The 20,606-nt window shown below is 41.6% G+C and overlaps 2 protein-coding genes across 6 annotated transcripts in view; both read left to right on the top strand.

Annotated features, from left to right (window-relative positions):
* Positions 1-3,534, top strand: part of LOC146772550 (TRPM8 channel-associated factor homolog) — a 31,349-nt gene extending 27,815 nt beyond the window's left edge. For both annotated transcript variants that reach the window (XM_085639599.1, XM_085639600.1), the window contains one exon: positions 895-3,534. In XM_085639599.1, the coding sequence (XP_085495725.1) occupies positions 895-1,146 (252 nt within the window). In that variant the 3' untranslated portion in view covers positions 1,147-3,534. The remainder of the gene's footprint in view (positions 1-894) is intronic.
* Positions 3,535-12,741: 9,207 nt separating this feature from the next.
* LOC146772549 (uncharacterized) overlaps positions 12,742-20,606 on the top strand; it is a 36,553-nt gene continuing 28,688 nt past the window's right edge. The window contains exons 1-3 of one of the 4 annotated variants that reach the window (XM_085639603.1): positions 12,742-12,791; positions 16,769-16,856; positions 19,368-19,460. In XM_085639603.1, coding sequence (XP_085495729.1) covers positions 16,832-16,856; positions 19,368-19,460 — 118 coding nt within the window. In that variant the 5' untranslated portion in view covers positions 12,742-12,791; positions 16,769-16,831. Of the gene's footprint in view, positions 16,024-16,768; positions 16,857-19,367; positions 19,461-20,606 lie in introns of all 4 variants that reach the window. The other 3 variants (XM_085639602.1, XM_085639604.1, XM_085639605.1) reach the window with 3 other exon arrangements.

Genomic DNA, 20,606 nt, shown 5'->3' with positions numbered 1-20,606 from the left:
GGTGGTGGGTTCAAGAACTCTGCGTACAGGGCAACTGCCAGTTTGTAGTGGAGGCCCATTAATGTCAAACTCCAGCTGACCCCCTAAGTCAGCAGTGGAACACAGCTGATTTGTCGGCTCATCAAGCGAGCAATAAGTCCTGGAAATATTGGCTGTAATTATATTCTGAATTTCAGAAGATAATGAGCAGGTTTGCTGTAGAGGTAGACATTCTTCCACAGTCTATTAGTACAGAAGAAGAATGCCAATTTGTGGATTATATATTTGTGGCTTTTTTTAAGTGTTGTTAGTGTTTGCACCAGGTGATTGAGACCTTCTACAGATGTAATGCCTTCTGTACAAGAAAGTTGAGGAATTTTGTAGATCCCAGCTTTGTAGAGGATGCACAGCACTTTAGCTACCAACACAAGATAGATTTACATACCATTATTGTAAATAGGAATCATTTACAGGCATTGGGTATTTTGAAAATATTCCTGTGGATGTGCAGGACCTATGCTTTACTCCCTTATGCTAATGTAACTTTCCTCTTCTTGCACACGTAGCAGCTCTGTTCTCTCTTACCATGGACATGGGTGTGAACATGGGTGCAGGGGGTCTCTCTGTTCTTACCATCTGCATGTGTATTTCCCTACACATACATGAGCTATTACCTCTCTCTCTATGGGCCTGTTTGTGCCTGCACACGCCGAGGCTTTGCCCAATTTCATCATGTGCGTATTATACAAATTATCTCTACAACTTATCCTAATTGGGAAATACATTACTGCAGTCTCAAATAGTCCTAGATCAAGTTCCAGGTATTGTTTAGGAGGGTAATTTACAATGGCTCTCTTGAGCGCTGAAAGGTACTCAACGTGCAAGCGATTGAATCTGGCTTCTGCTTTCTTCCAGTTGCAGGAAGGGTTCGGCTGGGCTCCCTTCATTCAGCTCTTCTCTGACTATCAGAAGATGAAAGATGTCAAAAACGAGAACAATTTCAAGATGAACCTGTGGGCGGAAAAGTTCTCCCTGCAGGTGCAGAAGAACCTGGTGCCTTTCTTCAAGTCGTGGGACTGGCCAATTACCGATGAGGTGTCAAAGAAATTGTCCTCCCTGCCCGAGTGGGAAGAGAACCCCATGAAGCGGTACCTTGCCAAGGCCTAGTCACAGGGAGAGATGAGCCCACAAGCAGTGCTTGAATCGACCGCATTTAGATGTCTTCATAGCTGAACAAGTGAGAGACGCTTAACAAAATGCCATGGGCAGCACGGAGCAAGCCGTGGTGGACATACAAACACAGATAGCTTTCTGTTAAAGTGCAATATAAAATCTATAGTAGTAATTTTATTCAAATTTAAATATTCCTGCAGATTGATATGAGATACCCTACTCAGGAAAGAAATGATCTTTCTAAATCTCTAGAATAAACTTCTAGGTGTCAATAGCAATTGACTCTAGATGTAGTCAATTGCTATTGAATAATTTATTGATCCATACGGATAATGCCTCAATCAGTCCAAAAATAATATACTTCGCAACAGCTAGTCACGTCCAAATAAAATACCTTTGATTAGAATTTTAAAAAGTGTTAATGAACATTGTTTGGGGACAGTGTTATAAGAAACACATACTTTCTATGTTTCAAATCCTACATCCTATAAGAATCAACATTCATGCCACCTGAACTGATTTAAGAGGTAGGTTCTAGCAGTTTTGGCAGAAATTTAGCCCTGCAGATTTTTCAGAGTAATCTACACTTTTGGTGATATTGTGTTAAGAGGTGAAATTCTGCTGCCTCTTCTTCAGGAGTTACTGATTTATATCAGTGGACGTCTCCACGAGGTTAAATCCAGGACACTACACCAAGGTTTTCTTTTTTGTCATTTATGTCATGCCATATATTTCTTCTGCCTGGTCATCTGATTTTGAGGGTAAGCAAGGCATTTTCTGCAGACAGATTTCCCTGCCTCATCCTATTGCTTTACAGGGAAGTTACAAATTTAACCTGTTAAGAGGTAAACTTGAGCTCCACCCAATGCAGGGTTACTGATTAACATCACTCGATGTGTTAGGTGGTTCATCTCTTTCCAAGGTACACACAGCTTTTTTAATTATTGTCAGGCCATTTATTTCTCCGGATTCAGCCTGGGTCAGAAGCTACGTGGTCCTACCTACAATGTAATGTGATTTCCTTTGATGTTAAACTCGGGTGAAAGATCATGTGTTGGAAATGAGTGCCTTTGACTTGGGTGACATTAAACAATTGTTATTTCAGCATCATGAGAACCAAAGATGAGCTCTCCCTTTACAAATACAAGTAGTGAAATGCCATGATTGTGGAAACTCTTGGTTTCAAAACTGGAAAATTCCAACCTTATTTTTTGGTCGTAGAATATTGGCAAGTATGAATTGGTACATAAAATCATTTTGTTATCATCTGCATGGAGCTAAATTTCTATTGGACGCTTTGCGTGTGAGCCTTTTCTGCTCAGGAAAAGAGCCCTCCCCATTTTTCTTCTTTGGCTCGCATTCCTGTGCTGCAGTCAGCTACTCAGCTGCTAAGGTCTGGGGTCAACCTGCATCCTTACTACGAGCAGATCCAAATGCTGACCTCTTAACCATAGTAGATTGAGGCATTTAGGCCCCAAAACCTGGATACTGGGACATGCGGATAGGAGTAAAATGATGAACTTTTAAAGTTCAACTCTTTGGTTGGCTCAGGTTTCCAGTCTACGCCCCCATGTGAAATATATGTAGGTACTGTGAACCAAACATGTTGCCAGGTTACCTTCACACAAGATGAGTGTGGGTGTCGAAATATAGGCAGAACCTGTACTAGTCATTTCTTGCCTTCCTGTTGGAGGTTAGCCAGGATTGTGGAAGACTCCTGTTGTTGGGGCCAGATTGGGAATATAAATGAACAGCACCACTTTGAGAGGACCAGACACCTGATCGCCTGGAAGATCTGCATATGGCTTGACTGACTGCCAAATCTATTGGAAGCCTGCTAATGGAACGAAGCCAGCCAGTAATCATGAGCAAGTCTATGACACCCCAAGGGCTATGAAAGCATTCAACACTGTTGACGTTTTAATTTTGGGTGTTTGGGGGATTGATTTATTGAATATTTTTTAACCTGAAACTCCGCAGCCGTGATTCCAGCCTTGTAATCTGGCAAGTTTGGGCTAGTTTGTTCCCAGATGTATAGACCTTTGTAACAAAGAAACAAACCTATCACAGTAATCTTTATACATTGTATTTCCTTGCCTGGTAACTCTTTTCTATTGAATCAGACTGTGCTAACAAAAACTAGGGTAAGCTAATCCGGTTCAAAGGTAGCCCAACATTCACAAATACTGCCCTCTATGACTACTTTAGTGATAAGGCTCAATTTTAATTTTAAAACTAGGATCAAGTACATATCCTCTATAAAGTGCTTGGAATCTGAACTCTGCCACAGAAGATGCTAGCACTTTCTGTTTTAAGCTGTTGCAATCTTAAATGTTCTCCTTGTACCTGTTAATAAAAGTTTGATTCTTCTTTATAAATCTAGCATTGACTGGACATTACATTTATGGTGTTTGATGTACTTTCTTTTGGTGTATCTGAGTTTGTTACCAGTCTTGTAATATCTTAGGGTGAAGTGTTGATCTTTCCTTATGTTTTTCTTCCTTCTAGTCCCTTAGCTTTCACGATGGCCATCCTTACCTCTTGGTACCTTCCTACCTGTGATGTCATCAAGATTACATTTAGAATGTTGTTGTGAAGAGAGTGAAAGCGCAGAAGAGAGGTGCTGTTAGAAAAGTTTAAGAGGCTATTTTTATTTTTGAATAAGGAAACTTACCTTTAAATGTGGAAGCCGTTTCTTCGCCCGCCTATTCTAAACCGGAAGTGATTGACTTCAGTACAACCTGGAGAGTCAAGGAGTAACTTCTTTATTCAGTTGGAGTGCAGTAGTGCGGTTGGCCTAGTGCCATCAGCTATAAAAAACAAATACACGTCAGCATTCTGCACAAGACATACCTCATACAGTACCAGAACCAGGATAAGTGCAGGAGGGGCAGGTAAATGTAAGCTTCCAGGCTATTACTTTAAATCAAATTAATTTACATGGTAATCAGTTCCAGAGCCAGTCGTTATCCTGATAATCGGATCACTAATGCACATAATTAAGAAAGGCGAACAAATCCCGGGTGCACGAAATGGCATTCCACAAATGGGCTTCTATGATTTGGTACAGTTTTTTAGTTCAGCAAATTGAGGTAGCCAGCACCCTGGTTGGGTGTAATTTGTCCTGGTTTTGTTTTCCTATTTTGGATTCAGATGGGAGTTTGCAGCTAAAATGAGATTATAGTTCACTTCAGGATGGGGCCCAACATATACAAAAGATCATCACCACAATTTGATGTCAAACATGTAAATTTTTAGTCATTACAGAAAAAGATCATTAAAATAACAGCTATTCAAATATACATACGTGCAATTACAGTATTTATATTGTATATTCTGTACATTAGGATCAGTGACACAGAAAGCAGAGTTTAAATATGGGTCATAACTGGGAAATAAGTTAGGAGCACACATTTTTCTTCTCTTATGTAGATTTCAAAGGAAAGGATTGCCTTATTTCCTATGGAACAGAGATCCAAAAACTCGGTGCATCCCAGAGAAGCTTGCTAAAGGGTCTTTTAGTTTGGGAAAGAGGGGATTTGGAAAAGAGGAATATCAGTTCGCAGGAAAGAGCAAAGTCCTGTTGGAATTAATAGTTTCTGCACCCCATAGTTAGGCTTTCTAGAAAGAAGAATTTTATGTACAATGCAAGGCAACTTGAGCACACATCTCATGTGTTTATTTAGAATGTATTCATTAGCAGTTTTATATAGCGCACATTAGACCTAAAGAGTTGATGCCGGGGCACTTTGCATAAGTTCACGGTTGGTTGTCCAGTATTACATCACGTAAACAGAAAGATATTCCAGAACGATAACAGCAAAGGCAATGTTCTTAATATTTCGGAAGTTCTAATTACATTCTAATACCCCATGTTCGATAGTTACTTTGGCTAAAGATGAGGAGAGTCTTCAGTCTGTCAGGAAGCTCTGGAACATTAAAAACGTAAGCTCCGTCTTCATTTTTAGGTCAAGCCAGGGCAGAGCGCTGCTCTGCGAGGAATGCTGTATTTGAGTATGAACTTGAAGCACCGCCCACTCTGCCCATATTTTTCATTGGCTTGTGTTTGTCCTTCGTAAATGCTGGCTTCTTATTCGTTAATAGGCTTGTTAGTCCCTCCTTAGTACTGCCTTGTCTTCATTTGTATCCTCCCATGAGGACTGGCCCTTGTACTTCTGTTGTTACACGGTGCATCTTATTTAGTCTGTAAGCCCTATTTTCTTTAATTAGTTTCTGCAGGCATGACATGCTTTCCTGCAGCATTCAGCACGCCATGTGCGCTTTCACTTTTCCAAACAGCCCAGGACAATGGCGGCTGATTCTTTGAAATTAAATTGGTCTTACATTTACAAGAGTTTGAGCTATTGGCGCTGTGAATGACAATTACTTTTATTTATGTGTTAATTATCAAAACAAATAAATGAAAAGGCATTGTCATTTACAATGCCAATAGCTTAAACTTCCGCAAATGCGAGACCTATTGCATTGCAAATGCTTGTTACTTCTGTAATCTGTCAAATAGCATTGTGAAGAGCTGCTATAAGAGGGGCAACGAGAATCTTAGGAACACCAATACGTAGAGAGTTACTTTTCTAAAATAAGTATTTGCTGAGCTTTAAGTGGGCCCGGTCTCACTGGGTCTGAGCACCGGCAGTTTTTTAAGGGGGGACCTCGAAACGGGTAACTATCGGGCTCTGTTTTGTGCCCTGGCACAGGGGGCCCGTTTTTTTTCCGGACTGCAGTGACTGCACTGCTCACTAGTGTAGAGTTACGTCATGACGTCATGCCAGGTGAGCGTTGTTGGGGAAGGGAAATCCTTTAAAGAGAGTCATTTTCTCTCTGGAATTCCCTTCTTCGTTTTTAAACTCTGGAGCAGCAACATTGTCGTGGTGTCACCAGGGCTTTAAGTGGAAGCTTTTTCAATAATATTCAAGCCATAGTTGCTGCTTATTTATCTTATGCAAATAACAACCATTGACAAAGCCAATAGTCCTGACTTCTTGTATGTATGATGTTACTAGTTGTATCATATATCTAGATGCAATGACAGAAACAGCAAAATACAAGTTAGGGGGCACACTATTCTAAACACAGAATTTTAGCTTACGTGTTTTAAGCCACGCCATTAATTACATTAGCCACGCCCCTTTGGGAGACCCCCAGTTTTTTCATCCCACTTAAAGCCCTGAGTATTTGCTCATTGACAAATGACAAAACGTTTTCTATCAAACACATTGTCATTAAAAGTACCAACACAAAATGTAAGAATAAACTATACAAAATTACCACATCCTCTTAAAATCTTAATGCAGTGCTGATATGATGGTTAATCAGTTATGCATGTACAGTCCTGTTGCCCACCACCTCCCTTTAATGTCGGTTATCCAACCAAGAAGTGATCATAAAATGGACAGGGCAATATTGTGTGACAGAAACACTCCTCCTTTTTTTTTTCACTTCACATTTTTCTGGGTTTCTAAACGTCAACCCAAATAACATGCAATAGCCCTTAACTTTACATGGGCCACCCTTAATTTCCTAATTTGCTCAATCATGCACATATTGTTAAGGGAAAAATATTTCTGGTTGTGAGCGTGATAGGCCAAATGTATTTAACATAGTCAATCTTTGCTATGGCAAGGGATTGTAGCAGTTTTGAAGTTCTCATCATAGATATAAGATTTTCTGTACCCCTTGGAAATCTATATCAGAATTGCGCATCTTGAAATATTGGTTTAATGTGAATGGGTAGATTTAGATTTTTATCCACTTTAAAGACACGGAATGTAGCACATTTGATACTGTCGAGCACATTAAATTGATTTAGCAAAGACTGTACCAAGGTTATGTAGGAAAGAAGGGCAGCAAGGAGAATCTAACTAGATTAAGATTAAAATGTCCAGGGCTGAATGTCTTTAGGAGTCATGGTGAACAAGCCAATGCCATTGAGGGAGCATATTTCATATATGGGTCAGTAATAGTGTTAAGACACATTGGAGTTTTCACGGTGGGAGCGTGGGGCGCAGTTGGGTGTCAATGCGGGGCCTCCTGTGTCTGGAGAACAATGAAAGTGTTCTTTTGATTGTTTTGAGTTAGGATTTCTCGGACCACGGGGTTCTAAATGCAGAAGTTGAAGAGGGGTTGACGCGGGCACACTGACAGGGGGGGGGTGGGGGTAGAGAGGGTGGTGGGTGGAGGAACTAGGGAGAAAACATGGAAGAACCGGTTTCTCCTGACATGTACATCGAGTCTTATATAAAATGCTATTGCATGTAGTATTGGTTTTTTGGTGCACTGATTTGAAAACTCAATAAAATTCTTTAAAAAAAAAAAGAGACATTGGAGTTTCTTAGAAGATGGAGATTTTTAGAAGATCATTAAGGATCCACATAAAGGAAGTTTATGGCATAGAAACCACCTCAAGTCAACCTCGTTTTTTGGGCTGAGGAAGATTCGTTGGTATGTAATGAACCACCTATGGTCTGAGCCACTCACTCCCAATCTTTCCTTAAAATCAGCCCCAAGAGACTAATAAGAATTACTTGCACACAACAGCAGCTGCTGAGCTGCTCATCAATGTAAACAAACATTGGCAAAGCCAATTCGTCCGGCCTTGGTAAGCCAGTGCATTGGTTAATTTCTATTTTTTATTGCAAGCTTATGCCACAAAAATAAAAATAAAAGAGCATATGCCACCACCTAAACTTATCCACTAAATGCTTGCAGTAAAATTGTACATTTAAAAATTATTCACTGATATGGCTGTTTTACTACTTATGCTTTAAAATAAAAAGGCCTTTCAGTTGTGCTAGTCATTTTATTATTATAGTTTGTGAATGGGACAGGATGAAATCAAGATCAAGCACTCCCATTGCAGACGGCAACAGAGTCACAATATCACTTAATCACTTTATAATACCACCTATATAAAGGAGATCAAAAACAAATCGCAGTGTAACCGAGCTTGCCAGGTTCAGGCAAAATAAATAACCATTATGTAAAATTAAAATTAAAAAACTTATAATGTAAGACAGCATACTTTGAATCAGTTTTGCCACTGAAGAAAAGTTAACTATTTTTATGAATACATGAACAATGTGCACGGATTTTGTGCGAAACTCAAAGTGAAGGGAGCCAATGCGTAGAGTGGTCTGACACTCACCCATTCATGAATCCTGTGGTGGGAGGAAGCAAACTGTGAATGACCCTTTAATTCATTTAGCAAAAGCCAATCTATCTATGTATAGTTCTGTGGATTTTTTTTAGAAAAAACAATAGTCTGACGAGACAGCAAAAGTTGTCTCAAAAGTCAGTCAATTGTTTAGAGAAACAGTCTGATGTAACAGCTAACGTGGTCTCAAAAGCCAGACCTAAAAAGTGCAAGAAAAGTGGTGCTCGTGTTTAAAGTATAAGTAAGGGAACTCTCGAAATCCCATGTTTACGCGAACATTTTGTGTGACTTTTGTGTCATACATTGACACAAAAAACATAGGCGCAGGTGTTAATTTAATGCCAAACTGCAACAGTGACACATTCCCGCAGTACAGAGTGTGCTGAGCCTGGAACTATAAAGATGGTTGTTGTCTGCACGAGTTTAAGCCCAATGTAGCAATTGTACCCTTACACAGTGCTTAATTTGTAACAGAAAAAGTGACAGGGCCCTCAACAGGGGGCCACTGCACCTGGCACCACCCATTACACCTGTCAGCGCTGCCATTGATACGGCCAACACAACTACTAACCATCACAGCCTACAAATGAGACAATTCAGACTTTTCAAGTCCCCCAAAGATATAAGAATGGCTTTGGCAACAGGTAATGGTAATTTTTAATGTATATCTCTAAATTACACAGACAGCGCCACAATGTGGCAGACTGTCACAAGAGCCGTTGTATAGAATTAAGTGCCAGTGCTGAGCACCGGAAACTACTGCCACAAATTAGGCACAGCCCTTACCCAGTCACATACCCTAAATACTTGTAACAGAGACCACACTTGTTAGCTTGGACGAATAAAGGTCTTTGATCTGACCAGTGCCTATTGACACATAATATTAGCAGCAAGTGCCAAGGAGAAGATTACGTTTTTCATACCAGATGTCTTGTACCAGATGAGGGTGATGCCAATTGGGCTCCTGAATGCTCTTGCCACTTTCCAGTGCTTGGTGAACTATGTTCTATCACAGCGTTCTGGTGGCATACCTCGACGTCATTGCTGTCTTAAGCAATTCCTGGGTGGACCATCTGGGGCACCTGGAACAGGTGCTGGGTGGGAAACAGTAGGCGAAACTGGCTTCAAAACAACCAATTGCCAGGTGGGGAATCCTCCGTAGTCTAACCTGGGTTTAAGGAAGGCAAAAGTGCGTGCTACGATCCGGTTTGTATTGGAGTGCGATGCTTCTGCTACCCATATTCAGGTGGGATCCCTCCTAGGAGGGGTACAACAGGAATTATGGGTCTATAGTTGTGCCCTTGACAGCCTTAACATGCAAGAAGGAACCTAAGAAAGTTATATGGAGTGTCAGAAGGCCTCTGAGGATCTGAAGGCAGCAATGCCATTGTGTTGAAGGCACCTCTGGTCATCCCAGCATCATACAGACTCAAGCTTCTGACAAAGCAGTTGTAGCAGTGCTGCCTCCACTTGATGAAAAGAGTAGGGAGCGCTCAATGGGATTCATGGGCCACAGACTGCTTCCTAAGGAATAGAACTGATCTGACACTGAAAAGGTTTGCTTTGCGATAGCGTGAGCCCAGAGGAGATTCCGGCATTCCTTGTTTGGCATGAAGTTTGTGATCCAGACAGATGTTGAAGGCTATAAACAGTCAGAACCCCAGGCTGTTAAGATAGTCTACAACCAAAAAAGTAATAGAGGGTCCAAGGGATTTTATAGACCTTCCACGGATTAAATCCCCATATCCAATAAGTCACAAAACTAACATATAATCCGGGGTCTGTTCAAATAGCTATCTGACATAAAAAGAGTAAAGAAACTGACCACCTATGTCAGCAGGAGAAAAACCATAATGAATACAGAGAGTTAAAGAATGAGAAGACCCTTAATCGAGTTTGAATTCCCATCACTCACCAAGGTGATCGTTTTCTTCATTTGGGTTTCCAACCAACCTACCATTTACCCTCTTGATCATAGAGGTATAATAGGTAGATTGAGTCCTCTGAAGAGTCACAAAGAGGAAACAAAAAGACAGAAAGAAGTTTAACTTTCATTCAGCTTATGAGGAAAATCCCAAAATATGTGTGGGAGTGAGTGAGTGCAGTGCAAAAAGTATGAACGTGATTAAAATAGGAATTGCAAAAGAAAGACACTATATTTATTAGGATATCAATTGCAATCCTAGTTAAAAACAGTGCAAATATAGCAGTTTCAAAAATAGCTGCTATCAAAAGCGGTCAACATGTTTCAGCCTTCTGGATAATCTGTCCACGGCTTTCTTCAGGACCTATCTGCAATTATTACTGCTACTGTAATAAACCAAAACCCGTCTTTTGAAATTAATAAGAAAAGTGAGAAGAATAAGAATAAATAAGAAAAAATGTACATACAGGTTGTAATCAATACAACCTCTGATGTCATATACTGATCCTTCATATCAGCGAATTGTATAGAACATCCGTCTGATACGAGGACTGTGCCTCACCTCGCCTGGCACCAGCTCAGGTCAATAAACCCGGCTCTGTCCGTCGTTGCCTCGAGCTCCGACCGAGCTGGGAATGGAGGTATTCCCAGCTCGGTCAGGGATCGAGGCAACGACGGACAGAGCGGAGCCTTATTGACCTGAGCAGGTGCCAGGCGAGGTGAGGCACAATCCTCGTATCAGACGGATGTCCTATACATGTCCTATACATTTTTTCTTATTTATTCTTATTATTCTCACTTTTCTTATTAATTTCAAAACACGGGTTTTGGTTTATTTCAGTAGCAATAATAATTGCAGGCACATTTATCACACTAATCTAGCGTTTGTTACTGTCCCTGCTAATGCCAAGGTCCAGGAATGGGTCTTTGACCTACAGAAATACTTCAAGCGTGTTTGTTTTTTAACAACATGGGCCTACTGTCCATTTCCTGAATCGTTGATATAAAGCTGTGGCGGCAGCGACCCAATTCGTGTGAATTAGTAGTTATAAGCAGACCATTTATCTCTGACAAAAAGGAGTGTGACCTCCTGATCTCACTTGATTAAACATTCCTGGCTTTGTCAATGGTTTTAAGCATTGCTGCACAGCATCTCTGATGATGTGCAGCATGGCTAAAGAATTTTAAAAAAAAGGATATGATGCGGCTGCCTGCGTTCTTTTGTATCCACACGCAGTACACATATGCATGACAACAAAATCATGCTGACACTTTTTTGGTCGCTTTTAGCTACCAATCCGAGTTGGATAGGTAACGGGGAAAAAAAGTGAGCAAATGCGCATCTAATTATCTGCAGAAGCAATGGCGGGAGAGCAGCGTGGAATGGAGGGAGACAAGCACATGGGTGAATAGGCAATAGGTTCAAGAATGGGAGTGGGGAGGAGAAGCAACCGGGGAGAGACGAGGGCATGTGTGGGTGAAGCAACAAGGTGTGTGGGTTCAGCAGGAGAAGCAGCAGGCGAAAGAGCAACATGGAGTGAGTGAAGCAAACAGTGAGAAAGCAAGAAGGAAAGTATACGAGGAGGAGCTCAACATGGATGGGAGTCGGAAGAATTACACGAGTGTCAGGGAACACCACAGAGTGGAGGTGAAAAGAACATACATGCCAAGGTACCTGATTCAGGCGGGAGACTCACAATTTGTAATGCCAAATGGCTTTATATTAGCTGTCTACTGCCTGAAATCACCTCTGCTTCAATAAAAGTCAATGGGAAAAATTAATTCCCCCAATTGTTTTTTCTTAAAAATCTTCAACTTTCCTGTTCTAGAATGTCTGCATGTATGAGAGAAGTACAAAAGGGAGACTGCAGGAGGAAAAACACATGCACTCTCATGGAGTGTTAAACCAAAAGAAAAATGTTGTTATAGAAAAGCAAGCAATGGAATCACAAAACCAGCCAATCATAAGCGATGGTAAAGAGGCATTGCTTCATGAGAGTGAAAAACACAAGATTGACAATAAGAAGCAGGCAAATGAGTAATAAGAAAACCAACCAATGGTAAGCTATTGGCAGGCCCCAAGACCCTGTACGTTCTTATTAGGCACACATATTTTAGCAACATACAGCGCTGTCAGGCAGACAAGACCTAATACATATTTAGAAATTATATATTTTTTTAAACATTTTTATCGGAGTCTAGAATTTGACCAGTTTTAGAATTGTGTGCATTTGCAATAAAAAATAAATAGAAATCTGTATTCATCAAGTAACCAACATACATAAAAAAAGAGAACGAATAAACACAAATAATATTCTACTACCTTGCGGAAAGTAAATCAAGTTACAAATATATGTGGGTTTGTCCCAGACATCTTCACTGAATCCCCAATAGCTGGTTGTTCCGTGGAAACACTAACTACTGTAATATGGCCGCGGCGGCTGCACATACCAAGAAGCGAAAGGATTCGTACCTCTGGAATGTTTTCTATGTCTATGACACATTGCCAGTTCCAGGAAGTGCTGTCCTCAGACATTTCTACCGGTGAGGGGGTCGGGTACCTGACTATCAGGGGCAGACATGGCATAAGCAACACTGTTTCACTTCCTCCCGTTTTGTTCTTAGCTCACCTTTCGGAAAACACACACTTGTTTCTGAAACTGTTGTGGCATGTTTTTCACGTCGTGTATTCAGTGTGTGTATGGCTGGGACGTTTCCTGAAAGTTTATAGGTATGATATTGACTTTCTGTACAAGTTTGTTTTGGGGGCACGGTTGGGTGAATTTAATCAACCACTACTACTTACGCGAAGTGACGTCTGACCGGCATACGTCATATATGATCACTACAGGTGTCTGCGGGTGTAACCAGTCGCCGAACTGAATTCTTCGTTACTATGAAAATGTAGTGCTACGATGTCTAAGGCTGCTGCTGAAAGTACAGTTAATGTACAAGTTAATTAAATACTAGCATAATTAATATGCAAATTAATTAAATTCAGCATAAGGTAGGCTGCTGCAAAATGGGCAAAAAGTTTTAGTGTTCAGGATAAAACAAGTGCTTTTCTAAATATATAGGTTTGTTATACACAATTAGACTGCACCTAATGCAAACTTGCATTTTTCTAATAAGATAGAAGAATGACGAACACCACCCCACCTAGGTGGCGTGGTGCCTTTAGTGGCATCACGGGCAGGAGCCAGGTCAGGGGCTCTTCCGGGTCAAGTAACTTGAAAGAGGGCGGTGCAGGGATCCCCGTAAGCGCGTCACTCGGGGGGCGCGGAAGACCCCGGACTGCCGGGGGATTTAAATTCTCAGGATAGGAAGGGGTGTCCTCAAGCCTCGGGTGTAGCAGATCGGAGCGTCGCGAAAGTCACCCACCCACCCATCCCTAGGAATAGTGTTTGGTTAGGCGGGGTCCTGGGCAACAGTAATGACAGGGACTCCGTTTGGCGGCGGTTGCTTAGCCCCAGAACAGGGCGTGCAGTCAATTGGGCGCTCCGGGATGGGGGGAGAGGGGGCTGACCTGCTGGTGGCCCTGGACTCTCAGGCCCTACTCGAGAAGCCGGCGCTTGTTATAAGCAGTTTGTGAATCTACCTGCTGCCCTGGTGGCCGGTTGGCGGTCAGCTCAGAAGAGAGAGCAGGGTATCTTGGTTGTGGCCTGCTGGCACAACCCGCGGCAAGGTGCTTCTGGAAGATCCAGCAATGTAAATACAAATATACAGCCCATGCCTAAAATGTATAGGCCTTCTGTTTAACTATGCGTGTGTTTGCTATGCACTAAATAATAAAGTTGGTCAAGGGTTGACAGACAGTGAGTCAACGTTTAAAGTGGCGGTAACGTAAATTAATAAAGACTACGCTGTGAAGACCAATTACAGACTTGGTGTGTTTACTGGGAACCAACCTACATGGCAGGGGGTGAGGGGCGATTTGCACGTTGTATGGCAACTATGCACTCCAGAAGTGAGCTAGGCACTCGCTTACATCACCTCTCAAAAATAAGATGTCTTTGTCCCAAAAGGTAACAGAGCGATTTACACGAGAACCAGTTGCTTTACATGAGGAAACATTCATTTATTTATTTTTACACGAGAACCAGTTGTGTTACATGAGAACACATTCATATTTTTTGTAGGCACAGAAAGATTTAGTGATTTGCCGAGAATCACAGGATGTTGCGCGTCCTTGCCGAGACTCAAACCCGGTTCCCCAGATTTGAGGTCGACTGCCCTCGCCCTTAGGCCAACTCCTCTCTCAAAAGGCCACTTATATTAAAATAACTACACTGGCTCCGAGGCATCCTTTAGAATGGCTGATAAACCAATGGCTCGCATTTACATTTCTTTCTAGGAGCAGGCGCCTGGGTGTGAAAGCTTGTTTCTTCTTGCCCTCTCTGCCTGTCTCTTGGCTTAAAGCTACAGCTGAACTCCCTCTGCTTCCTTTCAGCCAGAACCAGACGTTAACTGCCCAGTTATGATTTTTTTTTCCAAATTAAAAACTAGACCTGTTTTTATAAAATTGAAAAACCTTCGACATTGTCGTTCCCAGTGGACCCTGTCCACTTCAACCTCTGGTTATTTATGGACTGCTTTCCATAACCCTGATGAGGCCCGTTACTGGCCCCTAGGGGGGTGGGGGCTGCACTTGGGGGGTGCCTATGGTACCCCCCTTCATTGGCATACACAAGGTGGCAGGCACCGCGCGGTGCCTGTCGCGTTGTGCATGCCAATGCACAACATGCATATTTAACATTGTGGCGGGTGCTGCTTACAGCACCGCCCGCCACAATTTTAAATATGCGGGATGCGACCACCATGGTGGCGGTCGCATCCTAATGGGCTCAGCGTGACCGCCACACCTCTGGAGGTCGGTCCCGCTTACCAAAGTCTGGCCGCCATCGCAACGGGACCCTTTGTTTTCTGGCTGTATTTATCTGTAAAAATCAGTAAAAAGGAAAACGGGGAGCCTTAATCATATAGTGCCTTCTACCCTAGATGAGGTTGTCAATTGCTCCAATTTTCTGTGGATTCCTGGGTGTCCTGCAGAGTGCGTGGTTGAAAGGGTATTGTTTCTAGTCTGGCATATACACATTCTTCAGACTTTTCTGCACAAGAGCACACTGCTTTTTGAAATTTGTAGTTTCACCTTCAGCATGTACTTTTGGTATCAGCAGTTAGCGCTTGGCAGTGTTGCGGTCAGAAAGAACAGGATCTGCGGACTGTGTCACCAATGACATGGGTCCACAAGGCATCTATTGAGCAAAATCATGGGATAAAGCGCGTGGCTGCTACGTTACCAGCCTGCTTATGTGTGAAATGTCCATATTGGAAGTGTGACTTTGATATCTCCATATTTTAAGTGTCACCCAGCAGAAGAGCAGCTCCTGGCATTCACCCAGCAGAAGAGCAGCTCCTGGCAATAGTCTGCCATGCACCTGGGTTGATAATCAGTGTGTGCCAAGTAGAGGAATTTCTTCCAATGGTAGAAGGATTAGTCCATCAGTTCAATCAATCAATCAATCATTCAGGGGTTTGTAAAGCGCAGCTACTCATCCGCGAGGGTCTCAAGGCACTAGGGGGGAGGGGAGGTCTGCTCTGTTGAGTGCTGGGGTCAGCCAAAGAGCCAGGTCTTGAGGTCCTTCCTGGACTGGAGCAGTGCAGGGACTTGCGGGAGGTGGAGGGGGAGGTCGTTCCAGGCCTTGGCTGCGAGGGAGGAGAAGGACTTTCCTCCCGTTCTGGTCTTGTAGATGCATGGGATGGTGGCCAGAGAGAGGTCAGTTCAAGATTTTACTACCAGCACTATCATAATACATGTTATCTCTGTAAAATATGTCAGAAAATAAATTATGTTGTACATGGATATAAAGTTCCCCTTGAATTTCAAATTCTCCAACTGGACTTAGACCATGCACTGAACTGCACCATATTGGATTCAGAAAAAATGACATAAATCACATATATTCATTATAAGTAAGACTTGGTTTGTGTGCCTACTTTTGAACTTCCAATTCTGTAAGATAAAAAAAAGTCGAGACTCAAAAATGTTCTCCAATCACGAGTGAACACTGAGCTGCTTCGGCTTATCGCTGTGATGTTCTGGAGTTGCTGGAAAGTGATTGTGTTTGATGAGTTGGCAAAAACCAAACAGCTTGAAAGCTGACTGCAGACTTCAGTTATTGTAATATTTTGGTCAATTATCGACCATATCTAGGCGTGCTTAAAGTAATCGGTGACTGACAAGTCATTTTCCTTAAAGACTTGCTCTTGTACGAGGCAAATATATGTCCGCAGTTCCTAATGCACCGCCACTTTTACACTATCCCGTGTTTAACTTGTTTTCATGTACATTCCTCCATATTTTCTGTTATTTATGTTATTTACTCTGATTCATTCCTCGCCTTTTTGAAAAGTGCTGAGCCATTAGTATTAGTATTATTATTAGAATCATTATGTTTATTTATCACTCTTATTAAAATGGCATTTCTTTTTCATGTTTCTTCTTACTCCAAATATTGAAGTTCAAACTGATCTGAAAACCAAAAGGATAAACCATGAAAAAATATCCAGCAAACTAAGACTATATGAAGGTCATGGATAATTCTTCAGGTGAGTGAAAAAGTTGAACCTAAGCATTCTTATGAAGTAAATTATAGATAAGATGCATTCCTACAAAGACCAGTTTCAAAGCCAGAGTCCACAGGCAATACATCTCCAGTCACATAGATACCAAGGCTGTTTCAGATTTCTTTTTTGAGCAGATATCATTCCAAGTTATTCTTGAGCTTGTCCTCCAGCAATGCCTAGTTTCTGGATTTTATTCCCCCCGTCATTTTATTCTCCAAATTAATTTGTCATATACAGCGCTTGCTCCTGATCATAGTGTTTTTCGTGTTCTTTTGGCGAAGATTAAAGGGAGGTTTAAAGCCACCAAAATGTGGCCTCTTTGGGCTAAATGCCATTAGTATTAAGATGAGGCCGAATTCCAACTCAAATTGGGACTGTAGCTATGCCCCAGTTGCTCATGTGGGTGGTTAATGATAGCCAGGCACTTAAACCAGGGCTTTAAGTGGGATGGAAAAACGAAGGGGGTCTCTGAAAGGGGCGTGGCCAATGTAATTTAGGGCGTGGCTTTAAAACACGTTAGCTAAAAATCTGTGCTTTGCATAGTGTGCCTGGTGACTTGTATTTTGCTGTTTCTGTCATTGCATACAGATATATGATACAACAAGTAACATCATATCTACAACAAGTCAGGACTATTGGCTTTGTCAATGGTCGTTAGTTGCATAAGATAAATAAGCTGCAACTGTGGCTTGTATATAATATTGAAAAAGCTTCCACTTAAAGCCCTGGTGACACCACAACAATGTTGCTGCTCCTGAGTTCCAAAAAGAGAAGGGAAATCCAGAAAGAAAATGACTATCTTTAAAGGATTTCCCTTCCCCTACAACGCTCACCTGGCATGACGTCATGCCGTAACTTCTCCACTAGTGAGAAGTGAGCAGTGTGAGCACACGCACATCGAGTTGCCTGCTGTCACTGCAGTCCGTAAAAAAACGGACCACCTGTGCCAGGGGACAAAACAGAGCCCAATAGAGACCCGTTTCGAGGCCTCCTTAAAAAAACTGCCGGTGCTCAGCACAGGTGAAACCCGGCCCACTTAAAGCCCTGACTTAAACACAGCTTTCTGTAAGCAACTCTCCACTCCACATCTTTATATTTTTTAAAAAAAAAGAATTGGCTTGTTCTGTGGTGTTTCTATAATAACTGATTTTAAGTCCTGCCCGTTTCTTGGTGTACAAGAAGGCCACCGACCATCACATATTTCTCATAGCGATAGATAATATTCAACGTATGCTTGCGTATGCTTGTTACAGGAAGATATGCACACAGCATAAAATTGAATTCATTTATTTTTGACCACATTACAGGCCGATATGTTTTTATCAGTTGGAAAAATCTAAAACGAGATTATGACTGGACAACATTTTAGTATCTCGACAGGGTGTTTTGTAGGTGTTGCTTCCAAATTCGGAATCCATATCAAATGGATAAATGTTTTAATACTGAAATCTGAGTGTAGAACATTAATATTTTACCAGCACCTCAAAGGAGGTGATAATGCATTCGCGATAGTGAAGGGGCTGTCTTGGTGGAATATATCAGTAGCAAAATGTGCAGAAAGATATATTTCCCAGGAGTGGGGACGTGGTAGGAGTGGTTTCTCACTGATGAAACTCAATACCCTTAATGAGTGCGTGAGGCTGTTTTTAGCTCCATAACCTCCTTGGATACAGAGTTGGCTGCTTAAAAACTGTAGTTGAGCACCTGTATACTCCCTGCATTCAGTCAGACAGACACACTTGATATTTTTGTCAGGGGACCTGAATGCTGCCAAGAATGAATGAATGAAGGGATTTCTAAAGCACGCATCTTCTCTAAGAAGTGTCCCGGTGCTGTATGGGTAATGAGAGTCCTAAGGTAAGGAGAGAACTCAATAAAGAGTGTAAAGCCAAGTCTTAAGTTGCTTTCTGAATGATTGTTCATTGTTCGCTTGACTTAGTACAACAGGCAATTTGTTCCAGGCTTGAGGGCCCAAAAGAGAAAAAGATCTGCCTCCCGGTCTAGCCCGTGTTACTCTCTGAACTTTGGCCAAGTGAACAAGTCACAAGATGACTTGAGATGACCCTAAAAATATCCAGTAGGTCCCCTTGGCCTTAGAGGTCAGTGTAAAACTGTTTGTACCACTTAGTATAAGCGAACTGTAAAAATGTTTGGGGTTGAGTTTATGATCTATTCTTGATGGTGCTAGGTCCTTCTGTTTTTTGTGGTTCATATTTTAAGTCACAATATATTTATCCATTGTTAAAGTATCTTTTATCTTATAAAGTACTGATTGGCACAAAGCATAACGCTGAGAAATAACGATTATGATTGTTATCGATTAATATTGATTCCAATGAGCTCTATAGTACTTCTTGGATTGGTTAAAGTGTAAGTTGTGAAAGAGCCGCTGACAATTGTGCTGCATTGATATCTAATAAGTCTAAATACCCATATTTACTTTGAGCGTATAACCTGAATTAAATACCCTGGACTTTTGTATTTTGGGATTAGGGATGGTAACTGTGAAAACGGAATCTGAAGACCCGCTTACCGGCATGTCCAGTACGGACTTTCAAGAAACGGAGAGACAGGATAACTCCATAGGTAAGAAAGGAGATTTTTATATCACATTTATAACGCAAAGTGTTGTTGCCTGGAACAGTATCCGCATTAATATCTTGGGTGTTCAGATGCATTGTGTTGTAGAGGATTCTTCCAGTCTAACAAAGGGAGAAGCCTCTCTTAGGCAGGGGCTAGCTCTTAAAATTCAGAAATAAGTCAAGGACTAAAAACTAAGCAATTGACAGGTAGGAGAAACTCAAAGCTTATACGTCTGTGGTAACAGTTGGGAGAGACTGTTAACATAAATACCTGCCTTATTGATCAGATGGGAGAAACAAAAGAATAGGAATACCATTAGCCCAAAGCTTTGGCTCTAATAAATAAGAAATACTGGCGTAACACTGCCAAACATGAGTATGGAGACACAAGTAGCTCAAAATATAACCTTGAAATCTGATATTATAAGCAAACAGAGGCATAGGTACCCCATAGCCTTGAACATGCGGAAGCGAGATGTTTCTTGGTTTCTACTTGCTGCGATTCAAGACCAGAATTCATTGAGAACTTTAGTACTTTGAGGTACTTCAGTTTGCAAAGATATGTGTAATAACAATGTTGTGTGACCACATGTAAGATATTGTCATTTTGGGTCAGCACAAGTAAAACTTGAAGACTTACAGGTAATGTCTAAAACAATTATTTAAGACGCTAATTGTGCCTCAGCGTGAAGTCTCACTCCTGTGCCAATGAGATCCAGTTATTGCTAATGTTGAACCATCAGTCCTTATATGGCATCAGCGTATTGAGGGCTTGCCCCAACGCCGTCCAGAATACGATTGCTAAGCAGTTCTCAAACCCGAAGCCAATACCACTCAGATCTTAATTGTCTAGAAAGATTGCTCAGCCTCATTTCAGGATGCAATATCAGAGAGGCCAACGAAACAATTTGTAACTACATTATTAAAAAGTAGCTCCGGCAGGCTTCTGATGATTCACGGACCCCTCATGCTCGTTTAGAGAGAGCGGAGCGATGGTGTGCACAAGGTACATTACTGATGACAATACATGCAAATTGAAGAGAGCCAGGTTTAAAGGTTAGAGCTATTATTAAGGTTACCAAGTAAGAAACCTTTCCAGACTTAAAAGGAGTTAATTCCAGGAATAACCTCCATGGGCGGTCGTTACGAG

This window comes from Triturus cristatus, chromosome 12 (assembly GCF_964204655.1).
Source record: "Triturus cristatus chromosome 12, aTriCri1.1, whole genome shotgun sequence".
Taxonomy (NCBI): Eukaryota; Metazoa; Chordata; class Amphibia; order Caudata; family Salamandridae; genus Triturus; species Triturus cristatus.
This window is presented reverse-complemented; position numbering and strand designations above follow the sequence as displayed.